The following is a 22,532-nucleotide window of genomic DNA, read 5'->3' as shown; positions in this document are numbered from 1 at the left end:
TTCATGGGAAATAGGTAGCCTTCTGGCTAGAACCACAGTTCCCTTCTAACGGAAATACACAGGAAGTTAAACTTTAATTTTGAAGTGGAATAAGTAGTCATGGAGACAGGTTCTACTGATAATTGTTTCCCACTGGAAATGTCCTCCTTCTATATCCCAGGGTCCATTTCCTCTCCCTTTCTGTTGCATGCCCAAACCCAAAGACTTTGCAGCTAGCTCCATTCCCATCCCACTGACATCCAAGTTCCATAAAACAAACGAACAGAGTGATCAATGAGAGCCAAAATGCATTTCCATGGAGAACCAATCTTACCAAAGTAATTTATTTTGGAGGTAAATTTCCTAGGATGTCACAAATATATCTTGAATTCAATAGTTTCTGTTAAGTTTTCTGATGGTAACCTTTGGGATAAGATGGTAAAGTATAGGATGGATAACAGCAGTGTTTAAGTGGATTTGCATACAATATCAACCTAAAAGTTTCTGAGCTACTGCTTGGCATATCTTTTGACTCCATGCTTTTAATTATCATTAGTATCATTTATAATCACATAGTTCTTTCATAAGACAAATTTGTAAGATGATGATATACAAACAGGACACACCCTTAACTACACCAAACACAAACACAGAAATTAAGATACACATCCAGATTTTAAAAAATGCATTATGAAAGCACAGGATGGAAGAATCCAACTAGTCATGTGTATGAAAACGGTCTAGCCTGTAGGACCTAAATAGGCTTATAATATTTAATATGATAAGTGGGTAATGGAACTTTTAAAAAGTTAATGTTAGGACCATATAAATAGATGTACAATGTCTAAATTAGCCTTTGTTAGACATTGGACAAATCACAAATGATAAACATCAGGGGCCTCTGTTTCTCACTTACAAAATGGGGATAATATCTACCCCAAAAAATATTTTTATAGAACTCTGTAAATTGAAAAGAATGTTAGTAATAATGATTTTACTTAAGAAGTGGATCTATTTATTATCTGATCACATCTGGATTGTGAGCTTCATATTTTATGAAAGGTATTCATGATCAAGTGAAAATATGTGTAGAGAACTGAACTACAGAGAGAACTAGAAACCATGTTAAGTGTCTAATGGTTGAAAGAACTAAGAATGTTTCATCTACATCCAGAAGTTGCTAGATAAGTTGGATCTGCGTTCACATATTTAACCAGAAGTACAAATGGGAAAAAAAGGTGGTTTTAAACAAGAGAAAAAAATTCTTTAACAATTACAAGTTGCCCTAAAGAACTTCCCTATTATTAAGAAGTACAGATTGGTACTTACAAAATAGTCCCAGGGATGCCAAATACAACATAGGGTATATAATAATATTGTGCCTTAGCCGGTTTGGCTCAATGGACAGAGGGTTGGTCTGAAGACTGAAGGGTCCCAGGTTTGATTCTGGTCAAGAGCGCATGCCCAGGTTGCAGGCTCGATCCCTAGTAGAGAGCATGCAGGAGGCAGCCAATCAATGATTCTCTCTCATCATTGATGTTTCTATCTCTCTCTCCCACTTCCTTCTTCTCTGAAATCAATAAACATATATATTAAAATAATAATATTGTAATAACTGTGTATGGTGCTAGATGGGTACTGGAATATCAGGAGGAATACTTTGTAATGTATGGTTATCTAATCACTATGCTATACACCTGAAAGTAATACAAAATAATATAGAATGTAGATTGTAATTAAGAAAAAAAAAAATACACATAAAAAAACCAACTAGCCCTACTTAAAGTATTAAGCTCCCAAAACAGCTCATTACTACCCATAAAGAGTTCTGAAAGAAAAGGTATTTTATAGAGATTTTCTGAATTGTGGGTATATGTCTAAGGAGAGGATGTATATATATTTATCTATCTTGTACACATGTGTATACAGATAGATATAGGGGGTGTGGGAAAAGTAGTTTTGCAGTTGTATGTATGAGAGTTTATTCTTGTGTTATTTTTTCCAAAAAAACATATACACACATACATGTATATATGAGAGAGTTTGTATCATAAATGAAAAACTGAGGTTAAAGAAAACTGTTAGTAGGTAATTTTTTTTTTTTTTTTTTTAATTTTGTGCGGGGCAAAGGTTGGGCTGCTCTTGGGGAAATAAGGAAAAGTCAAGAGTTTTCTTGAGGTTTCCAGAGTTCAGAGTTAATGAAGACAGAATAAAAGGAATGATCATGGAGTAGTGAGGGGAATCCTCACACTGAATGCCATAGTATAAGTTATAACTCAAGTCCAAGTGAATCTGATTACTTTTCTAAAAGTCCAGATGTAACACAAAGCAGATCCAAGCCTCCAGAAGCAATCAGACACTAACATCATTTTCTCAACCATTAGTGTTCATTCCACAAACATTTACTGAATATCTACTCTATCATTTTCTCTGGAGCCTGATGCCATTATATTCTACAGCAATATCCTAAAAGTCATGCTGTTCTGCTTTGCTTTTATATTTCTTTAGTGGATCACTGAAAGTTGGCCATTTCAAACAAGTCAGTGATAGCTTTTGATTATTTAGGGCCAATAAAATAGTTTTATGAGGGTAAGTTCCTCTTTAGGCTTGCATTCAGACTTAAGTATTTTTCTGCCTATGCATCAAATCCTCTGTGCTTATGTGTCTAGTGAAATTCCCAAGGTTTCTGATGTTCACAATTTCCCAAATTTTCTCAGAGTTATTAAAAACACCAAACCCAGTTTTTTATTCCATTTGATCACACATTTCACTTTTATTTCAACAGTGAAGATCACTTAGTTTTAACTTTTTCTGAAAGATAACTCCTATCAAAGTCACAAAATCCTCCCAAAAGAAGACTAAAATTATCCATGCTCTAAAACATTATTTTAATTAACAAATTCTTCATAATCCAGCTATGAGCTTCATTTTTATAAAGTATCTTTTGAGGCATTAAAACAATAATTTGTTTTATTAATTTCAGAAAAAAATTATTTCAGGAAATGAAGTAACTTCCTCATTATTTTATACTAAACCAAATGAAACAGATATGGGTATAGTCATGGTGAGGAACATTTCCAACTTAACAGACCAACCATGTATCTTTAAGAATTCTTTTTCACTGTACTATTTACCCAAACCAAGAGATAGCTGTTAGTTTTGAGACTGTTTCGTGATTTAACTTTCAAAAACAAGCATTTATTATTTGAAATTTAACTATTTTATCTATGTGTAATTAAAAAAAAACACCAAGACTATTTTATTTTTTCTCCTCCCCACAATTTATTCACATACTAGGCAAAATAAAAATTTTTTGCTTCCAACTTTCAAATGATGTCTTGGTTTTAAAAATTTTAATAAAAATTTATCCTTTCAAGACCCTGATGAACTCAAAGACTTACATGTTCACCACCAGTCTACCAGGAGCCTCAGTTTAAAAGTCATTTACATTTATTTGTTCTATGATTTATTACAGTTGAACTTGAAAAAGCTTTTTAACAGAATCAATTCTCAATCAGTATTGAATCTTACTGTGCAGGAAGAAAAGACGGAAGGTCAGATGAATACATTTATTTATTTATTTTATATATTTTATTGATTTTTCACAGAGAGGAAGAGAGAGGGATAGAAAGTTAGAAACATCGATGAGAGAGAATCATCGATCAGCTGCCTCCTGCACACCCCCCACTGGGGATGTGCCCGCAACCAAGGCACATGCCCTTGCCCGGAATCGAACCTGGGACCCTTCAGTCCGCAGGCCGACGCTCTATCCACTGAGCCAAACCGGTCCCGGCCAGATGAATACATTTAAAAAATATATATTTCTTTATTGATTTCAGAGAGAAAAAGAGAGGGATAGAGAGATAGAAACATCAATGATAACAGAATCATGGATCGGGCTGTCTCCTGCATCCCCCTAACTGGGGATCGAGCCCACAACCCAGGCAAGTGCCCTTGGGCGGAACTGAACCTGGAACCCTTTAGTCTGCACACCGATGTTCTATCCACTGAGCCAAGCTGGCTGGAGCCAGATGAATACATTTTCAAATATAAATTAGGAACTACAATTCTTAGTGCATTATATCCCAGAGCTTAGTATTGAACTAGAACATTTTTGTGAAAAAAATTGTATTAAAAAATTACACATATTTGTAAAACATGAAATTTTAGTCATATTGCTAGAAGTATTAAGTGATTTTTCAAAGAGCTAGAGTAACTTAGAAGGTGAGGAAAGTGATAGTTTTACAGTATCAAAAATCTTATCAATTTGACATTTAACAGTACATGGTTGTTACTCAGTCTACTCTAAAACCCAGCCTATGGTTTCTGTTGTTTTGATTTTTTTAAAAAAGGAGAGAAAATAATAAGATCATTTAAAATAAAAGCCAGTCTGGAAATAGTTAAAAGGTAGTAAACTGGTTACTGGGAAGATAACTGATCATAGAGACTAAGCCACCTGATAGGGACAGAGTTTTCTCCTTTGAAAAGGGAATTTTGGGCCTGTCAGGGAATCATAGAGGTGGTATACCATAAGGCAGGGGTCTTCAAACTTTTTAAAGTGGGGGCCAGATCACGGTCCCTCAGAGAGCTGGAGGGCCGGACTATATGAACTACTAATTCCTACTGTAACACCTTGGCTGCGCTCACTGCCCAAAAAACCTGGCGGGCAGGATCAGACTCCCCTGGGGCTGCATGTGGCCCGCGGGCCGTAGTTTGAAGACCCCTGCCATAAGGTCTGGTTGAGCCTGGCTGGGTGGCTAAGTTGGAGCATTGTCCCATCCATCAAAGGAGTTGCAGGTTTGGTTCCTAGTCAGGGCACAAAGGGTTGTGGGTTTGATCTCTGGTTGGAGAGCATACAGGAGGCAACTAATTGATGTTTCTTTTTCTCTCTTCCTCTCTCTCTCTAAAAATTCAATAAACATAGATAGCCTCAGGTGAGGATTTAAAAAAAATCTATGAAAAATATCTAGTCAAGACCACTCCTTCTAATTGTGGTAAGTTACGTAGAGAAAGAAACTATTTCTTCTTTGTTCAAAGGGGAAAAATAAAACTGGATAGAGAGGTGAGCACACAGAATAAGACTCAGGGTGGTCAAGAATCAAAACCTAAAAGCATGTTATAAAACAAAGGCTGCATGGTTGTGCGTATTTATTTAGAGACTGTATAAGGTCTTTGCTTATTTTGGTAACAGGCTTAATTCTAGTCACTTACCATTTAAAATACAGGTGAAGTCTTGGGAGTTTACACCTAGCAACATTAACTACACTAAAATTCAAGCAAGGTATGTTTATACCTATCTGGGACTAGGGAAGACTATGGTGAGGAACATTTCCAACTTAACAGACCAACCATGTATCTTTAAGAATTCTTTTTCACTGTACTATTTACCCAAACCAAGAGATAGCTGTTAGTTTTGAGACTGTTTCGTGATTTAACTTTCAAAAACAAGCATTTATTATTTGAAATTTAACTATTTTATCTATGTGAATGTTAACAGTTTAGGTGTAAAAAGAAACATACTTGGTACCAAATCTTAGCCTAAATGGGAGGTGAGGCGATAGAGCATATAACAGTAACCCATTATCATCTAATAAAAACACAAGTGGAACAAAATATGTAGCCCAACACTCAGCTTAAAGCCAGTAAGAAACCTTCCTACTTAGTTGAATTCATAACCCAGGACCTCCTTTACCTGTAGTTGGATACTCAATTTGTAGATGTAATAAAGAAAATAAACAGCTTCAGGGTGTCAGTCTTCTTGCAAATGTCAACATGTATAAATGAAAATGTTTAAAAGCATCCCATTAATGTTCCAGGTCACTAAGTTCTGCTCGTCGACACATAACTTCAGTATGCAAGACGGTTGACAGAGCATAAATACTAGTCCAGTCCTTGGGATAAGATCTCGCCATATTAGGTAACAGCACTAGGCTATAAAAGTTGATGGCAGTCGGCTTTCTTGCATTTCTTCTTGGACATGGTGATGATAGTATTTTTAAAATCCTTGTGGAGCTTTCCCTTTGTTTCATTATGCTGAAAATGACTTTCTTGATTAAAGAAAATCAGCAAATATGCTATCATTTTACATGGTGTAGCATAAAGAAGCTCTTCAAAGATGAATCTGAAATCACACCTTTAGTGTGGGTACAGCACGTCCTGGTGCCATTAATATAAGCTTTTTTTTTTTTTTTTTAATATATTTTATTGATTTTGTACAGAGAGGAAGGGAGAGAGAGAGTTAGAAACATCGATGAGAGAGAGTCATCGATCAGCTGCCTCTTGCACACCCCCTACTGGGGATATGCCCGCAACCAAGGTACATGCCCTTGACCGGAATCAAACCTGGGACCCTTCAGTCCCCAAGCCGACGCTCTATCCATTGAGCCAAACCGGTCTTGGCAATATAAGCTTTTTTATTATTAGAGATGTCACCAAGCTATGGTCATGAATTTTAGTATTTAAACACTCTTTGGCACTGTAGAAAAGTACTGGGTAAATTTAATTCCACCCGTTTTTCTCTTTTAGTTCTGACATTGCTAATTATTTTAAGTCTACATTAAGAGTACTGCAAGGTTACATTTGCCACCCACTAAAGTCACTCCAAAATCACTGGGCCTCATTTCACACAAGGCTGTTTTGACAACTTACAGGATCTGTGATAATATCTAGTTGCCAACAGATGGACACTTTGAAAGCCTACAATTCACTATTTGCACTGATACTCACAGTTGAAAGCCCTTGACCTACAAGAACTACTATAATAATCCAACTGTAAGACACAACAAAGTTTAGAGAAGGGATATGTTCTGTTGGAAGTATTTTTTCTCCTTGAGTTACACATATGAAAGCAAATTCAGATGGTTAAGGCCAAAAGAACTTTACATTGTTATTGGAATGTGATTACGAGCAAGTTACAATCCTTCTGAGCCTTGTTTATTATAATTACTTGGTCTTTCAAAGGAGGATTATTGAAAATTATGTTATACACTATGCAATTTCATGATTCTAAACACAATTTTTTTTCCTTATTAATCTTTCCTTTGCGTTTCCCAAAGAGTGTGATATGATTATTCTTAGTAGTGAGAGTGAAATTTGATGAGAAAAAGCTATGAAAATATTTATTCAGAAAAAGCATGACCAGGGGTAAGGTGACACCAGTATTATAACCTTATTGCATTTAAATAGGGTCTTTATTTCTTTCAAAAATTACTTAAAGACAGAATATAAATATAGCATTATCTTGATTATAATTTAATCAGAATACAGCAGAAATAAATACACGAAAAGCCACAAAGATGGCCTGACACTTTTTCCTCTGCTACATCCACCAAGTGGAGGATTTAATCGAAAATTACTACATATAACCCGGACTCAACCACATACTCATACAACGCTAGGCTTACACTTTAACTTTGCTAAGCAAACCTTTTCTTACATAACACTAATCAAATGTCATGAAGACAGAAAGACGATTATTGTCATTTCAAAATTATTGAAATGGCTTTTCAAACTATTTACCCACTCAGGAATGGAAGTATCTTAAGGTCTCTTGGCCTCCCCGCTTCCCCTGCCTGACACACTTCCTTTTGAGGAGAGAGTGGGGTATAAAAGTTGCTTGATCCACAATTTGAGTACTCGGATGTTTTATCCAGAAGGCTGAAAGGCAAATATTACACCTTAATGTATCTTACATTTCTTCACTGGCTTGCCCTCACTTCTAGGAACCTAATAATTATAAACCAGATTTCCGTATAACTCGAGGGAGAAAACTCTAAAACTCTTTGGAACAAAGTTTCATTCTCCTTAATGAATCCTGAATTCTCAAGAGTAGTTCTTTAGGGAAAGCTCCTGATTAAAGAAGCTGTAGGTTAGCATGCCCAACAATATAATACTGTTGGCAGCAAATCATAGAGCAGTAAGGAGGCTTCTTGCTCTAACAGCATGGTTTCACAAACATAGTATTCTTGAACAATGCTTCAATTCTTTGAAGCATTACCATTTTGAAATGTCATAACTGATATCTCAGTTGACAAATATGAAATAAGTCCAGGGAGTTTAAATAGTTTAAATTTTTTAGTATCAGAAAATTAAGGGTGCTTCCAAATTAGGCATATTTGCTATTAAGAAAGGAGGAAAAATGTGTTTTATATCTCTTTATCTCCATCCATATTCCACTACAACTGCAGCAGTTTTTCCTAAAGGTACATCTAAGAATACAAAATATAAGGATCAAAAGTAGATTAACAACTTGCAGGTATGCATCTACTCACAGGGCACATTCTCTTTTTGGGAAACCTATTACAATGTTTTTATAATCAGTTATGAGAAATTTCTTATTTTCTCTCTTCTCTACTCTTCACCAATCTACTACTTTTAATTCCAACTTGTTATATAAATGAAGCAGAATGACCTAATCCAACTAAGAAGAGATACTTTCCCTAATGTAGAAGGAAAGCTTGTTTTTTTTCCAGTTCGTATGTGAGCCTGGCAGAAACCAGTTCATACCTAAAATATGGGCTAACTACCAAACTAATGTGCCATACCTACTTCCTCGGTCTCAGTCCTTCACATCAGCAGTTGCCAACCAGTGGTCCATGGACCATCCTAGAAAGGTTGGCGACCGCTGCTTCACATCATATGTAACTTGTCTGCCTACCAATCCCTCACACTCACTGGGCTTACCTCCACCTGTCCAATCTCATCTCTGGCTTTTCCCCAGCCTCCCCCTTCACTCTGCTCCCACATCCTCCTACTGTACTTTGAGAAAGGATTATTTATTCCACTGTGCAAAGTTTTGCTTTGCATGATCAACTTACAGGAAACCTGACCCAGGATTCCCCAGGCAATACCATACTTTCAACAATTCTTTCATATAGTCTAACTTCCTACTCTTAAGAAAGGATCGGAGATAAAGCAGGTAAAGATCATGGGGGTTCTGAAAGCTAGACTTCTTTCCAAACTCTAGCCCTAAAGTTAATATATCTGCCATCCTTTCTTTGTTCTCATTTATCATTCGGCAGAGTGGATATCTCACTAATCACAATCTCCTAATCTGACATCCTCTTAACAGGACTATACCTGCTCTTTTCCCTATGAAACCTAAAATCACTAAACTCTCTTCAACATATTGACATCACTTTTCTTTCTTGCCTTAGTGCAATCTTCTTGACAAGATTAGTATTTCAAAAATGGACTTCACCTTCACACCAAACTCTTAATATATGCATTGTCCTCTCCTGAATCTTTGTGCTAAAGCAGAAGAAATACAAAATCATACATATTTAGACTCAAATTTTTAAATTTGGTCTTTATCTTTACTCAGCAATTCTTTATTTATTTCCAAGGCCCATCTAGGCTTATTCTCACAGATTAATTTAATCATTCTTTAAAGGATCCCAACTTCACTCTTTTGCCCCCATTCTCACACAACATGCATTCAATAATTACTGATATGAGTCCCTTTACTATTCCTATTTTCTCTAATCTTACATTCTATTCTCTTTCCTAAATTTTCTGATTGTTCTTACAAATAATAGAGGAAGATATATCACACCTCAATAAAGCTAAACCCACAACTTCACCTCATCTTAGAGGCTTACTTCCTCCAAAGTACCTATAGAAATCTGCACCTCATTGAATCAGCTAATCTCCTCTTCAGCACTGTCTATCTCTTCCTCTCAATTGGTTCTATATGGTCTGCCTTTAAATGCTTAGGTATCTCACTTATCTTCAAGCAACAACTTCTAAGATCTACCACACATCTAATTAGCATCTTGTTTGTCTCTTCCCCCTTGTTGTCAAATGTGTTAAGTACTCAATGACTGTTGCATCTATATCCTTGACATTTCCTCATAAATCCTAGAGATCTGGTTTTTATCTGAACCTTTTTATTAAAGTTACACTTCTAAAGTTCATTAGAGACCAAACCAAACCAAAATGTTTTTTCTTAGGTTCTTTCTGACTTCTAACTCATAATTTCTTCTCACTTTCTATTACTGTTATAGTCCAGGCTATATTAGCCAGCAATGAACTGCTAACTGGTCTTAATTTCAAGCAAAGATATTACCAAATCAATCTTAAAATGCTACAATCAAGTTACATCTTTACCAAAGAAACTACCCTTCTCTACCATTGGCCACAATCACATTAAGACTAAACTCTTCCTAGCGTTCTAGGTTTATGCATGCTTGCCTCACCTTTCTCTATGACCTGTATACCTCACACCAGTCCATCTCCTCCTCACTGTCCTTCCCTTCCAAACCCTACAGACCACGCTAATGGCTATCTCAAATTCTTTGTTCAATCTATTCCCTTTACTGTATTTCCCCTCCTTCATCAACTAAATTTCAGCTATCCTTCAAAATTAGAGCCCAGATTTACAAAGCCTGTCCTTGAACAAGCTCATAACTTCTAACTCCTACTTTTATTTTTGTATCAGCATAGTGTCTGATTAGTTCACTAAACATTTTATTTTATTTATTTTTTTTAAATATATTTTATTGATTTTTCACAGAGAGGAAGAGAGAGAGATAAAGAGTCAGAAACATTGATGAGAGAGAAACATCCATCAGCTGCCTCCTGCACACCCCTTACTGGGGATGTGCCGCAACCAAGGTACATGCCCTTGACTGGAATCGAACCTGGGACCTTTCAGTTCACAGGCCGAGGCTCTATCCACTGAGCCAAACCGGTTTTGGCTCACTAAACATTTTAATGTGTGATACCTGCATATATTACTGCCATATATTCAGCATAAGGAGACAACACAGTAGGGACTCATTCAGATCAAAGGGCTGAGATGAGAGACACAGCACAAAGAGCAGAAGGACTAGCTTGACACCAGATAACTGACTTTGGTCATATTTTGTAGAAAAAGGCATAAATGTCATGTTTGGGGTTATCACCTCTCTTTAAGGTAATATTTTTAAAATACTGTTTTCAATTATATGGCATCTATCTCTTAGAGTCAATTAAGCAGATTTGGGGAAACTTCATAATCAAATAAACAAACAAAAAAATCCAAACTTAATAGCTCAACATAGGAAAAAATGTCCCCCGTTTTCATGTACACATAAGTAACATGGTGGTCTTCATTTTGGAAGATTTCAATGCACCTGCAATTCTTTCCTTTCTGGTGGCTTTTGAGACAATGTCTCTGTGGGAGTAAGTAGGAATAGCTCCCTATAAACCAGTGTCACAGCAGAAGAGAGCTCTGGCAGCTTGAAGGTGCTTGGAATATTATACAAATAGGAACCATGTCAGTAAAAATGTGTTCAGACACAATGTGTTAAAGTTGTTTTCTTTAAAAGAATGCATTTATAGAGCTCTACTTAAGTTGAAGGATACCAAGTAAAAAGTAAAAGACGTGAGCAATATACGCATATGAGAAATACTTAAATTAAAATAACAAATATATGCCTCCCCTGTTAAGATTTTTTTCACTCCTGGCAAATTATATGTTTAAAATATTCAAGGATCAGTATTCAATACCCTCTGTTGTCACTGTCAGAGCGATAATGAAATGAGTCTGAACTGCTATGGCTGTCCTTGTGGCTAAAAATATCAAGAGCTGACCTCATAAGAATAATTTGAAATAAAACTGTTACTAGATTGTTATCCTTGACAATAGGGTCTGTACTTTACATAATCTTGCATCCGTCAAGATTTAGTTCAGGTCACTAACAAAGAATAAGCACTCAAATAATTAATGTGTTGTTGAAATACGGGGAGAGTATACAAAAGCACACCTAGAAAAATAAAGTGCAAAAGCAGAATGAAAAGAATTATTAATCAGAAAACATTCTCTAATGGAATCGTTAAGAAAATAAAGAGGCATTTGACATGCATCATATGACTAAAATCAATCTAGATGTCTCTTTCCTACAGTGGCACTGAAAACATTTCAAGATAGAAGTTCCTGCCCTAGCTGATTTGGTTCAGTGGATAGAGCATTGGCCTGCGAATTGAAGCATCCTGGGTTCGATTCCACTCACCAGCATGGACCTCGGTTGCAGGCTCCTCCCTGGCCCAGGCCTTGTGCAGGAGGCAACCAATCAATGTTTCACTCACATTGATATTGATATTTCTCTCTGTCTTTCCCTCTCTCTTCCATTCTCTCTAAAAATCAATGAAAAAATATCCTAAGGTGAGGATAAAAAAAAAAAAAAAGATAGAAGTTTCTAATTTTTTTTCTTGGAGGTGTCACCAAACCCTTTACAAAACTAGTAACTATGGGTCTTCTACCCAGAAAAAAATGGACACATGTACATACAAACTCATAACTTTGTAAGTTTGACTAAAGAGTTCTGGACTCCAGGTACAATTCCCAATCTAAGGAATTGACTAGTCACCTTTTAAAGGTTAAGTAGGTAAGAACATACAAAATGTCCCCTATGATGATAAATTAATGATGCAGGAATTTATCAAAAATAATCTGAAGATTTTTAGAATTTCTCATTCTTGACCATCATTTGGTTTCATCAATTTACTTGCTATGTGAAGTGATGCTTCCTTCTATGTGTTGTATACTTTCTTCTATGCTTTAGTATACGTAATCATGACTGTGATTATAAGACTTCACTTTACTTAAAAATCATACTATATAAAATATTAAGTAAGCAAAAACAGTGAGGCTTGTTATTCTTCGGCTTCTAAGACCTCAGAATTACAAAGATAGTTAAAGGATAATCTTTAGCTTTCTATGTGAAAATATATAAATTGAAGCCTAACTGCTTCAGAAGCACTGTCCTGACATAAGATGTCTGCGGAAGTGGGGCGGGGTAGCAGAGGAGGAGGCAGTTCTGGGTTCTTAGCGAGTCTGGGCAAACTACCTGACAGCTCTTTGGCACTGGCTAGGAATGAGAAAGGAGAGACAAAGTTACCACAGGAAAGAAGCCTTGTTTAACAGGGCTACCTCTCAACACAGCGAAGTAAAGAGGAGCTGATCGAGGAGATGAAAGGCTTGCCTTGAAGGCTGGAGAAAGCTATGCTCTGCTAAGCCTCATTTCAGGGAGCTCAAGTCTGTTAACAAAGCCCAGAGCCTTAGCACCACAAGAGACATTAAGTAGATGTCTTTGCTTCTTACAGCAAAAATGAAGCCATAATTAACCCATGATGAAAGGCTTCTCATAAGTCTACAATATTTCATTTGTATTTTCTAAATTTCTTCTAATTCTATCCTAAAAATCACTTTAAAAAAAATTAGAGGTTGTCATTTATGAAGAATTTCACAAAAATAAATTAAATGGCTAAGGTAAGTAGCTGCTTTACAACCTCAGTCAACCCAATCAAAGGATACCTAAGAATAGATTTTAGTTTACCCCACTCTCAGTACAAAGCCATTTAACTTATATAAAACTAATGAAAAGTAACCAGACTTTATATAAAGAGGTAAAGAGGTAACCTTCAAAATTCCACCTCCAACATATTAAGTGTCTCCTCATAAGGTATTTTATTATTATTATAAATGTTTATGCTTCCTTTTTTGGCATTCACATTACCCTTTTAATATTTTTAACAAATGAAGGCAAATCTTTTAAGTCACAATTGTTTTTCTGAAAACTTCAAGGGGTGCTCTGACTTTCCCCTTCTTGCCAATTTAGAACATGGTTTAATTTAGAACATGATTTCTGAATCAGCTTTTGTCCACTGCTTACAACCAAATTCAACTTATTTTCTTTCACTATCAATTTTAAAACTACTTCAAGAAATTGGGTATTATCCAAAAATATCACTTCACATTATGTCCTAATAAAGTATTCCACTACTCCGTGATTAACTAAAATGATCTATGACAACTTACGTGGCCTAATTTTAGAGGATCCCCAATCTCTTTCTCTTCCACCTTAGTCCCATTCTGGTCAAGTACTTGTAATATAGTTTTATTATCACATTTCAGTTATTTTAAACAATGAAATTCCCAAACAGATATCCCACAGAAGTACCGTTTGTTCAAAGAAAAAGTTATACTGCTATGGTTGCTTCTCACATGCAATGTCTACCCATATTCAAGTTTCTGATAAAAATCAACTGTAAGTTGCAATTCTGTTTCTGAGGCACTTCCTGGTACACTAGGCAGTGCATTAGAAAAGAGATTATATTGCATTTAGTCTATATTGATTATTTTTAACCATCTATAAATAATTAACAACCATTCAAAAAGGAAGTGCAAATGTGCAAATGAGAGAGAACAAAAACAGTTTCTAAACATGTAATGCATAACATAGGACATAAATCCGTACAACTAAAAACAATTGCTGACAACATCCTTCTGAGCATTAAATGACACCACCAATTTTGTTTTATATGTATTCTTAAGTATTCAAAGAATGCAATAGACATTATCTTCTTAACTTTTAAAATTTTCATGAGTATACTAGGATATTACCATTTTTTCACAAATCAAAAAAACAAGAAACTACCATTATCTTTGCATATTTTCAGTGAGAGAGCCAAAATAAGAACAATTCTAGCTAATCTCATGTGGGATCTTAATTAGTACTACAAGTTTATTTTTGAGCTAAAAATCATATCACTCATGAGAAATAATGCCAAAATTATTATACTAATAAATTGTGTTAAAGGCCTAATGAAGACATACTTCAGCAACTATGAGGTAACACACCAGCTGAAGGCATGAGGAACGTCTATATTGGCTCCTTTGGGTGTATACATTGAATGCAAACTCAGAAAGAAATCATGCAAACATCCGGCTGCCCATGCAAGCACCCCCGAGTCTAACCCTCTCCTCTCAGTTCTGTTGTCAGGCCACAGTAGTGTGGAGACTTGTAGGCTGCTGTCCTTGTTGTAATGAATGGGAAGAGGCTGACAGTGGCATGGTCGAAACCTTCACCTCTTCTTCCCCTGTGGAAAAGTCAGTCATGGTCTAGTTACGGGTGACTAGATTTGTTAACAGTCCCTTTAAAAATGATTTCAATATTTGGAATACTGATACATATATAAAATACATGCTTAACGATTGGAATCCGGGTGTGAAATAAGACATGAATTTCAAAATATAAATGTATCAAATACCTAGAAAGTATTACACTCTAAACACACCCTTAAATTTAATACTATGTCAGATAGGACAACAAATATAATAGATTTAGGATTATAAATATACAAAAAGGAAAAAAAAAAAAGAGAGACCAGGAAAGCCATTCTTTGCCAAGCCAATTGGACCCCTTATAAATATAATTTAGAAACTGCTAAAAGTAAATATTTTATGAAAAAGTTAAAACCAAATTCACAGGAGTGAAAAATGTAATTTTTAAAGGGAAAAATGATAAATTAATCTTCAAAAGCAGAAATTATGCTTAGAAAAGAGAAATAAAAAGATATAAATGTTAATTCAGCAAATTACCATTTAGCACCTGAAAATTTAATGTGTACTTTTGAAGTAATTAGAAAATAGTAAAATGCCAACAACAATACAATGATCCAATTGACTGAAAGCGAGATGACTACTTCTAGGTCCAAGAACTATACATGAAAGGAGATCTGTTCTCCTAATTAAAATTGATAATTATTTGGCTACAAGTGACTTGTTTCACACATGACTCAAAATTCAATCAAGTCACTGTTAACAAAGAAAATTTAAAGAAAAATGCCCTCTCATAAGTAAAATTTAATGAATAAAAACAAAAACAAAAAAAAATCCAACTCTAAGTATATCTTGACACAATGCTTACAGACTTAGACTCACTATTATTTGATTTTTCCAAATAATTTTTAGCATTATGGAATAAAAACATCTTGGTAGAGTTCCTTGAAAAACATTCCTGAAAAATTACATTTGGAAAGATAGCTTCACTGACAATGAGAAAAAAAGGACTTCCAAGTCTCTAGAATAGGTTATTTCAGTTTTTTTCAGTAAGTTGAAAGGACTCTAAAAACCCTAAGTATATAGCATGGAGGATGTGCAAGGGGAATTTTATACTAGAGTTCTTTGTGAGAATATGGTGCTAATGAGCAATAAACAAAAGATTAATTTTCATCAGGTCAATAAACTTCCCTCTGTTTTGCAACAATAGGACACATTTCTGAGGTGGGCCAATTGTCTCATGAATAGATACTGTTGATAAAAAGGGACCTGAAGCGTGTGAGAGCAAAAATCAATTATTACAGGAAGAAAGCCAGTTAAAGTACATGCCAGTGATCTTCATTTATGAAGGAAAGCATCAGTGTTGTAGTGGAAAACATTTCAGTTATTGAATTTGAGTTCTTATCCTAATTCTCTTACTAGAAGAATGTGTGACTTTTAACAAGTTATTTAACCTTTCTGGAACACAGTTTTGCCATTCCTAAAATGAGGAATTGGATAAGATAAGTCACTTTTTAGGACCAGAAAAGTCATTTTTTTAAAAAACAAAAGCACATGGCCCCAATAATAGAAAATATCTGAATGGACTTACTATAACTTTCACTTAATGAAAGTTCCCCCCAAGAATATTTATTTCAAAATTCCTTCTAAACTTAAGCAAATGTGCTGGCAAGATATGCTAACATCTTTTCTTCTAATTAAGGAAATAACTAATTTTAAACACAAAAATGTTTTCAATTAGGCAAAGGAAATGAAAGCCACATTTCTGTCAAACCTCTAGCAACTGTCCTTCCAATGATAGATTTCAGATATATCAATTTTTAATAATTAACTGAAACAAAACAAAAAATTTAAATACAAATACATAATAGATATAGATATGATATCAATATGATATGTAGGTGACTGATACCTCTGAGTATTTATTTGTTCCTGAAGGTCAGAGGACTCTATTTTGCTCCACATACCTAAAGAATAAATATGCAGGCCCTTTTCAGCATAGAATATTTTCTAAGTATATCTTAAAGTGGCTAGTCTCACTGAAACAGTATGTACCCTCCATTATCAAGCACGAAAGAAAAACTACCCTATGTAAAATACCATGATATTTATTCATCACACGATACAAAGTTGAACCTATTTCACTAGTTCAACTCAAGTACAACTGAGTTACAACTAAGAATGTGAGAGGCAGATATTGCCTAGTTATTAAATTGCTTCAAATTAGACACAGTTAAGATGTTTTTACTTTCTATCATTTCTAATTATTACTAAATCATCCAACTACAATTATACAACTATTCTGTTGTCCCTTAGCACATTCAGCTCTCTGAGGTATTTGCCAAATATGTGTAGGCCGTAAGAGGATTCTGTATAACTCTTGGTAACAATTTAAAATATTTTGGCACATTAAACTAAAATTTCTCTAGTCATCAAAGCCTTAAAAATAATCTATTAATAAACTTAATAAGACACTACTTAAATACCAAACAAGTATGCATAGCCAAAATCTGAAATAACAAATTCTCTCCACCTCCCACAAGATTTTTTTTTCATTTGACTAACATGAGGATAACTATACTCACAAGTCAGTGATTACTCATTACCACTGGGGCATTTCTAGAACACCTACCGGCTTAAAACATTTTGATTAAAACTGTTCTTTTTATGCTAATGGACATGATAATAATAAAATTGGAAGAACAGATAATGGTCATGTAGTAAGTCAAATAAAAGTACACAATGAAAATAGCTAAGAACTAAAGTTCTGCAAAGGCACCCATCCTCCTTCCTGTCAGATCAAGTCATGCTGTTTGCCTTGCTGACCAAGCTCCCATCTTCTTATCTGTTGCCTCTACAATACATGAAACACCTCCTGTTATAGAAGGCAGTTCGACTGCTTCAAATCATGACATAGCAATAAATTCCTGCCTCTGGACCTTTATTCAGACATTCCCATTAACATAAAAGTTCTTTCTTTCCCTCCTGCTAACCCAAATCCAAGATTCCATAGCATAGATCAATTTCTACTTCTTCAATGAAACCTCCCCAACAATATAAGCTCCATTAATGTCTCTGGGAGTCCAGTATCATATAATTACCACTTTTATACATAATCATCTTATCTCTTCAACTATACTATAAAGTACCTGGAAACAATATCCATATTTTATATTTCTTTTGTATTACCCACATGGCCTCCTTCATTGTTGGGCAAATAGGAGCCCAACTATTCACTGTAATTGCTTTAATATTTTATTTTTAAATGTTTAGACTACTTAGGTAAATGTAACTTTAATTTTAATGTAATAATCAGCTATAAGATACACTAGTAGTAATTGAAATCCCACATTTCTAAATGATCAAAACAAAATTACACTCTAATATGCTGTCTTGAAAGAAATAATAAAATGAGTACCAAAAACTGAAAATTTAGCGTTTCTGTGAATATCATATAGAAGAGGATTAAAAAAGTCACTCAGAGTCACCTACTATCATATCAGATTAACAAGTATCATGAGTTCCACTGATATGCAAACTGCTATAGTAAGTGCTATCAAGATTATGCAAAATAACTTTACTGTATCAACTGTTATATTCACTATATCAACTACAAACAATACTCTCAATCCCCCTATTTGTCTTAAAAATGAAATATTGCTGGTCATAAAGAGATTAGAGCTAAAGAATTTTGATGGATCTCTGTAAATTCATCTATCAATCTTGCTAAAACCAAGACAATGAACACCTTGCTGGTAACAGCACATTATGACAATAACACTATGCCATGCCATATCTTAAAGGCTATGACAAATGATAAAAATAAATTTCATGAATTACATTTAAGTGAGGGACTATTCTATTCTACTTGAGAGAATCAGAAGAAGAACACTCTTTTTACTAGTCACTTCTAAAGCCCAAATTAAACTTTAAAAAACTATTAATAAGAATGATTCCTTTAAATATGAAGTTACTTGATCTAATTTTGGACCTAAAACCCAAAAATTCTGAAACCTTCAAGGTAACAGTACATACCAGAATTATTCTGGCATCACTTATAGAAACTTAATACCACCACCCCCAACAAATAAAAATGATATGTCAAAAGGAAAAATATCTCTCCTTGAACAATCCTTTTTTACAGAAAATATACTTATGCATATAGATGTCTGTGAAATATTAAAAATCAGAGTTCTCAAGTATTAAATACTTTATTAACATTAAGCACAGTTTTGATGTGTATGTGTATATCAGTCAAAATAAATAACTGCCAAAAGTAATTAGAGGAGTGGCTTTATCCTTCATGCTCTCACTTATTACCATCTTTAAAAAATTTTTTGAACCAGTTTACTTTTAGAATGTATAATCAGAATTTTGACCACAGTGTTGGCACCATAATTTCAGAGGCCATTTTTTTTTCTTTTTGTATTTTTATGGCATATGAAAAATTGGTAACTACCTTATTAAGTGAAATTATTCCAAGAAGTAACTAGGTATAATACTCCACCATCCTTATAAAGCTCAATATTACAAGGCATCCACCCAATTAAAAAAATTTTAGATTACAAGGACTTTAATTTTTTTCCAAAGAAATTTCCAAGACTAAATAAGTACCCTATTATTCAAAAGTTCCCTCCCTACCCACCCACCCAATAACCCGAAGGCATGAGTTATTCACAAATTCTCAAGAACTATAAATGAACCTACCTGCTATAGGGATCCCTCCCAGACCTGTGTTGTGCTGTGGCGGGAGATTCAAGTCCAAGAAATTACTATTTGAGGTGGGGTTTGCTGTGTGGTTCAAGTGCATGATGCTATTGCGTGGAAAGGCCATCCAAGGATAGCGGGCAGCTTGGCCTGGAAAATTGAATGAATTATAAACTGCTCGGTGCTGCTGAAATTGAGGGAACCTCTGTGGCAAGACTGAAAAGGTACTATTGAGAGAGTTGGCATTTGTAGGTGCAGCAGGATGTAGGAATCCAGAGCCTGGACCTTTGGCGGTTGTAGTGTGTGATGAGGAGTTCTGAAGAGATGTGGGTGAAAGGGAAGGCTGGTCTTGGACTGATAGTTCCTTTTCAATCAGGTCTGCTAAGGCTTTTCGAGTGACATCAAAGGGATCAAAACCCAAGTCATCCTCTGGTTGTTTAGAAGAACCAAAGCCAAATGCTGCTTGCCAGTCTGTAGAGGACGATACTGGGATTGTTTCTGTTGGAGACAAAATGAGTGATGACTTTAAAATACCATATCCCATTTTCACACCTAATAAGTATCCATACTAGTGAAAGTTAAACATCATATTACAAGGTAAAGGCAAATATACATAAGGTATGATTTCCTAGCACATTAAGATTTTGTAAAATTACAAAAGTCCTCATATACTTCTAATTTCATAATGTGTGTGTGTGTATATATATATATATATATATATATATATATACACACACACAATATGTATATTATTGATTTCAGAGAGGAAGAGAGAGAGATAGAAACATTAAGAATGAGAAACAATCACTGATCAGCTGCCTCCTGCATACTCACAATGAGATTGAGCCTACAACCCGGGCACGTGTCCTGACCAAGAATAGAACTGTAACCTCCTGATTCATAGCTCAATGCTCAACCACTGACCCACACTGACTGGACAATAATTTCATTCTTAAGTTACTAACATAAAAAATGAAGAATTGCCCTAGCCAGTTTAGAGTGTTGGCCTGCAGACTGAGAGGTTGTAGGTTCGATTCTGGTCAAGGGCACCTGGGTTGCAGGTTCGATTTCTGGCTCTGATAGTGGTACGTGCAGAAGGCAACCAATCAATGTATCTCTCACAGTTGTTTCCCTGTGTCTCTCCTGCTCCCTTCCACTCTCTCTTAAAAAAAAAAAATCAATTTGGCCGAAACCGGTTTGGCTCAATGGATAGAGCGTCAGCTTGGGGTCTGAAAGGTCCCGGGTTCGATTTCTGTCAAGGGCATGTACCTTGGTTGCAGGCATATCCCCAGTAGGGGGTGTGCAAGAGGCAGCTGATTGATGACTCTCTCTCATCGATGTTTCTAACTCTCCATCCCTCTCCCTTCTTCTCTGTACAAAAATCAATAAAATATATATATATTTTAAAATCAATTGGAAAAAAAAACCCTCAGATGAGGACTAACCAATATAAAACAATAACAAAAACCTCTGAATGATATAGACTGATTATGTTAGTGAAAGAAAAAGTACTTGAAACCGAAATTATATTCTTAGATATTCATAATCAAAAACCCAACTTCGCTGGTGTTGCTCAGTGGTTGAGCATCGACCCATGAACTGGGTTGCAGTTGGGCTCGGTCCCCAGTAGGGGGGTATGCAGGAAATGGCCAATTGAAGATTCTCTCTCATCACTGATGTTTCTATCACTCTCTCCCTCTCCCTTCCTCTCTCTGAAAACAATAAAAATATATTTTCAAAAACACACACAACAACAAAAAACAAGTCATTTAAATGAAATAAATAACAAATATAATAAAATTTATTAGTAAAATTTACATTAAAATTTTTTTATTAAAGTAGAAGTATAATTTCTTCCATTGAGAATAGATGCTATTCACATTAATAAAAGAACTTATAATAAATAAAAATGAAATGGCTCAAAATGCCAAAATATAAATTCTAATTTTTCAAAAAATATATAAATTTTAATATAAATCAACACGTCTTTTGTCAGCTGAGGGGAAATCTTAAATTTAACTAAACAAACACAAATCTGGTTTAAATTTAAGCCATGCCCTAGCTCATCTGTTTCAGTGGACAGAGAGTCAGCTGGTGGACTCAAGGGTCTGGGGATCAATTCCAGTCATGGGCACATACCTCAGTTGCAGGTTTGATACCCGCCCTGGTTGGGGTGCACGTAGGAGGCAACCAATCAAAGTGTCTCTCTCACATCAATGTTTCTCTCTCTCAATGGAAAAATATTCTTGGGTGAGGATTAACAAAAAATAAAAGAAAATAATTAAAATAAAATAAAATGTAAGCCCTTAATACTTTCTAGAAGAATACCTGTTTAATAATTGGAAAAAGATTATCTAACCTTTGATTTCTGGAGAAATCTGTCTGTTATCATTGAACTAAGTTTCAGGTCATAAAACAACTTACCTAATCATCCAATTCCATGCAGTTTATATTTTTAAATGTTTATATTTTTATGAAAAAGAAAATGGAGAGAAAAAGAATAAGAACCCATCAAATCAGGGTCTCATTGTAGCCTGCTGTAATTATGAACATGCAGCGGTGCTGTTATATACCTGATGTGAAGAGGCTCTGTGGCTCTGGTGCTGTAGGCCAGTCACTAGATGTCTGTGGGGAACTGGGGAAAGGAGGAAGCCCACTTGGAATAGGGTTGGGATGGCGAAAGTTATCTGAGAATAACGACTGTGACTCAGTTACTGCCCCTTCAAAAGGAGAGCGTGCACTGTGATTGGATGAACTGATGGGGATGACAGGGTTAGATTTTGATAAACCAGGTGGCGGTGATGGTGTATCACTGTTAGGTATCTAAATGAAATAGGAAAAGAAAAGAATAATCAATATAAGTTTATACATTTTAATAAGCCACAATTAAAATGACTTGAACAAAAGGTATTAAAATAGCCATCTTCAAATTGGGGTACTTAACTTCTTTTATGGGAGCACAAAATAATCCATCAACTTATATAAATAGTCTTCTCTAAAACTGACCCTCCTGAAAAGACTA

At 35.1% G+C, this 22,532-nt stretch overlaps 1 protein-coding gene across 11 annotated transcripts in view; it reads right to left on the bottom strand.

The window, feature by feature from the left end:
• The window catches only part of CNOT4 (CCR4-NOT transcription complex subunit 4), a 123,209-nt gene that overhangs the window by 12,408 nt on the left and 88,269 nt on the right, over positions 1-22,532 (bottom strand). For 8 of the 11 annotated variants that reach the window (XM_084896579.1, XM_084896585.1, XM_084896583.1 and 5 more), the window contains exons 9-10: positions 22,084-22,333; positions 19,511-20,008 (exon numbers count right to left, since the gene is read on the bottom strand). In XM_084896579.1, coding sequence (XP_084752705.1) covers positions 19,511-20,008; positions 22,084-22,333 — 748 coding nt within the window. Of the gene's footprint in view, positions 1-12,782; positions 14,842-19,510; positions 20,009-22,083; positions 22,334-22,532 lie in introns of those variants that run through there. The other 3 variants (XM_084896589.1, XM_084896580.1, XM_084896588.1) reach the window with 2 other exon arrangements.

Source organism: Pipistrellus hanaki, assembly GCF_964339955.1.
Source record: "Pipistrellus hanaki genome assembly, chromosome: 10".
NCBI lineage: Eukaryota > Metazoa > Chordata > Mammalia > Chiroptera > Vespertilionidae > Pipistrellus > Pipistrellus hanaki.
The sequence above is the reverse complement of the archived record's forward strand: the minus strand, read 5'-3'. Positions and strand labels throughout refer to the sequence as shown.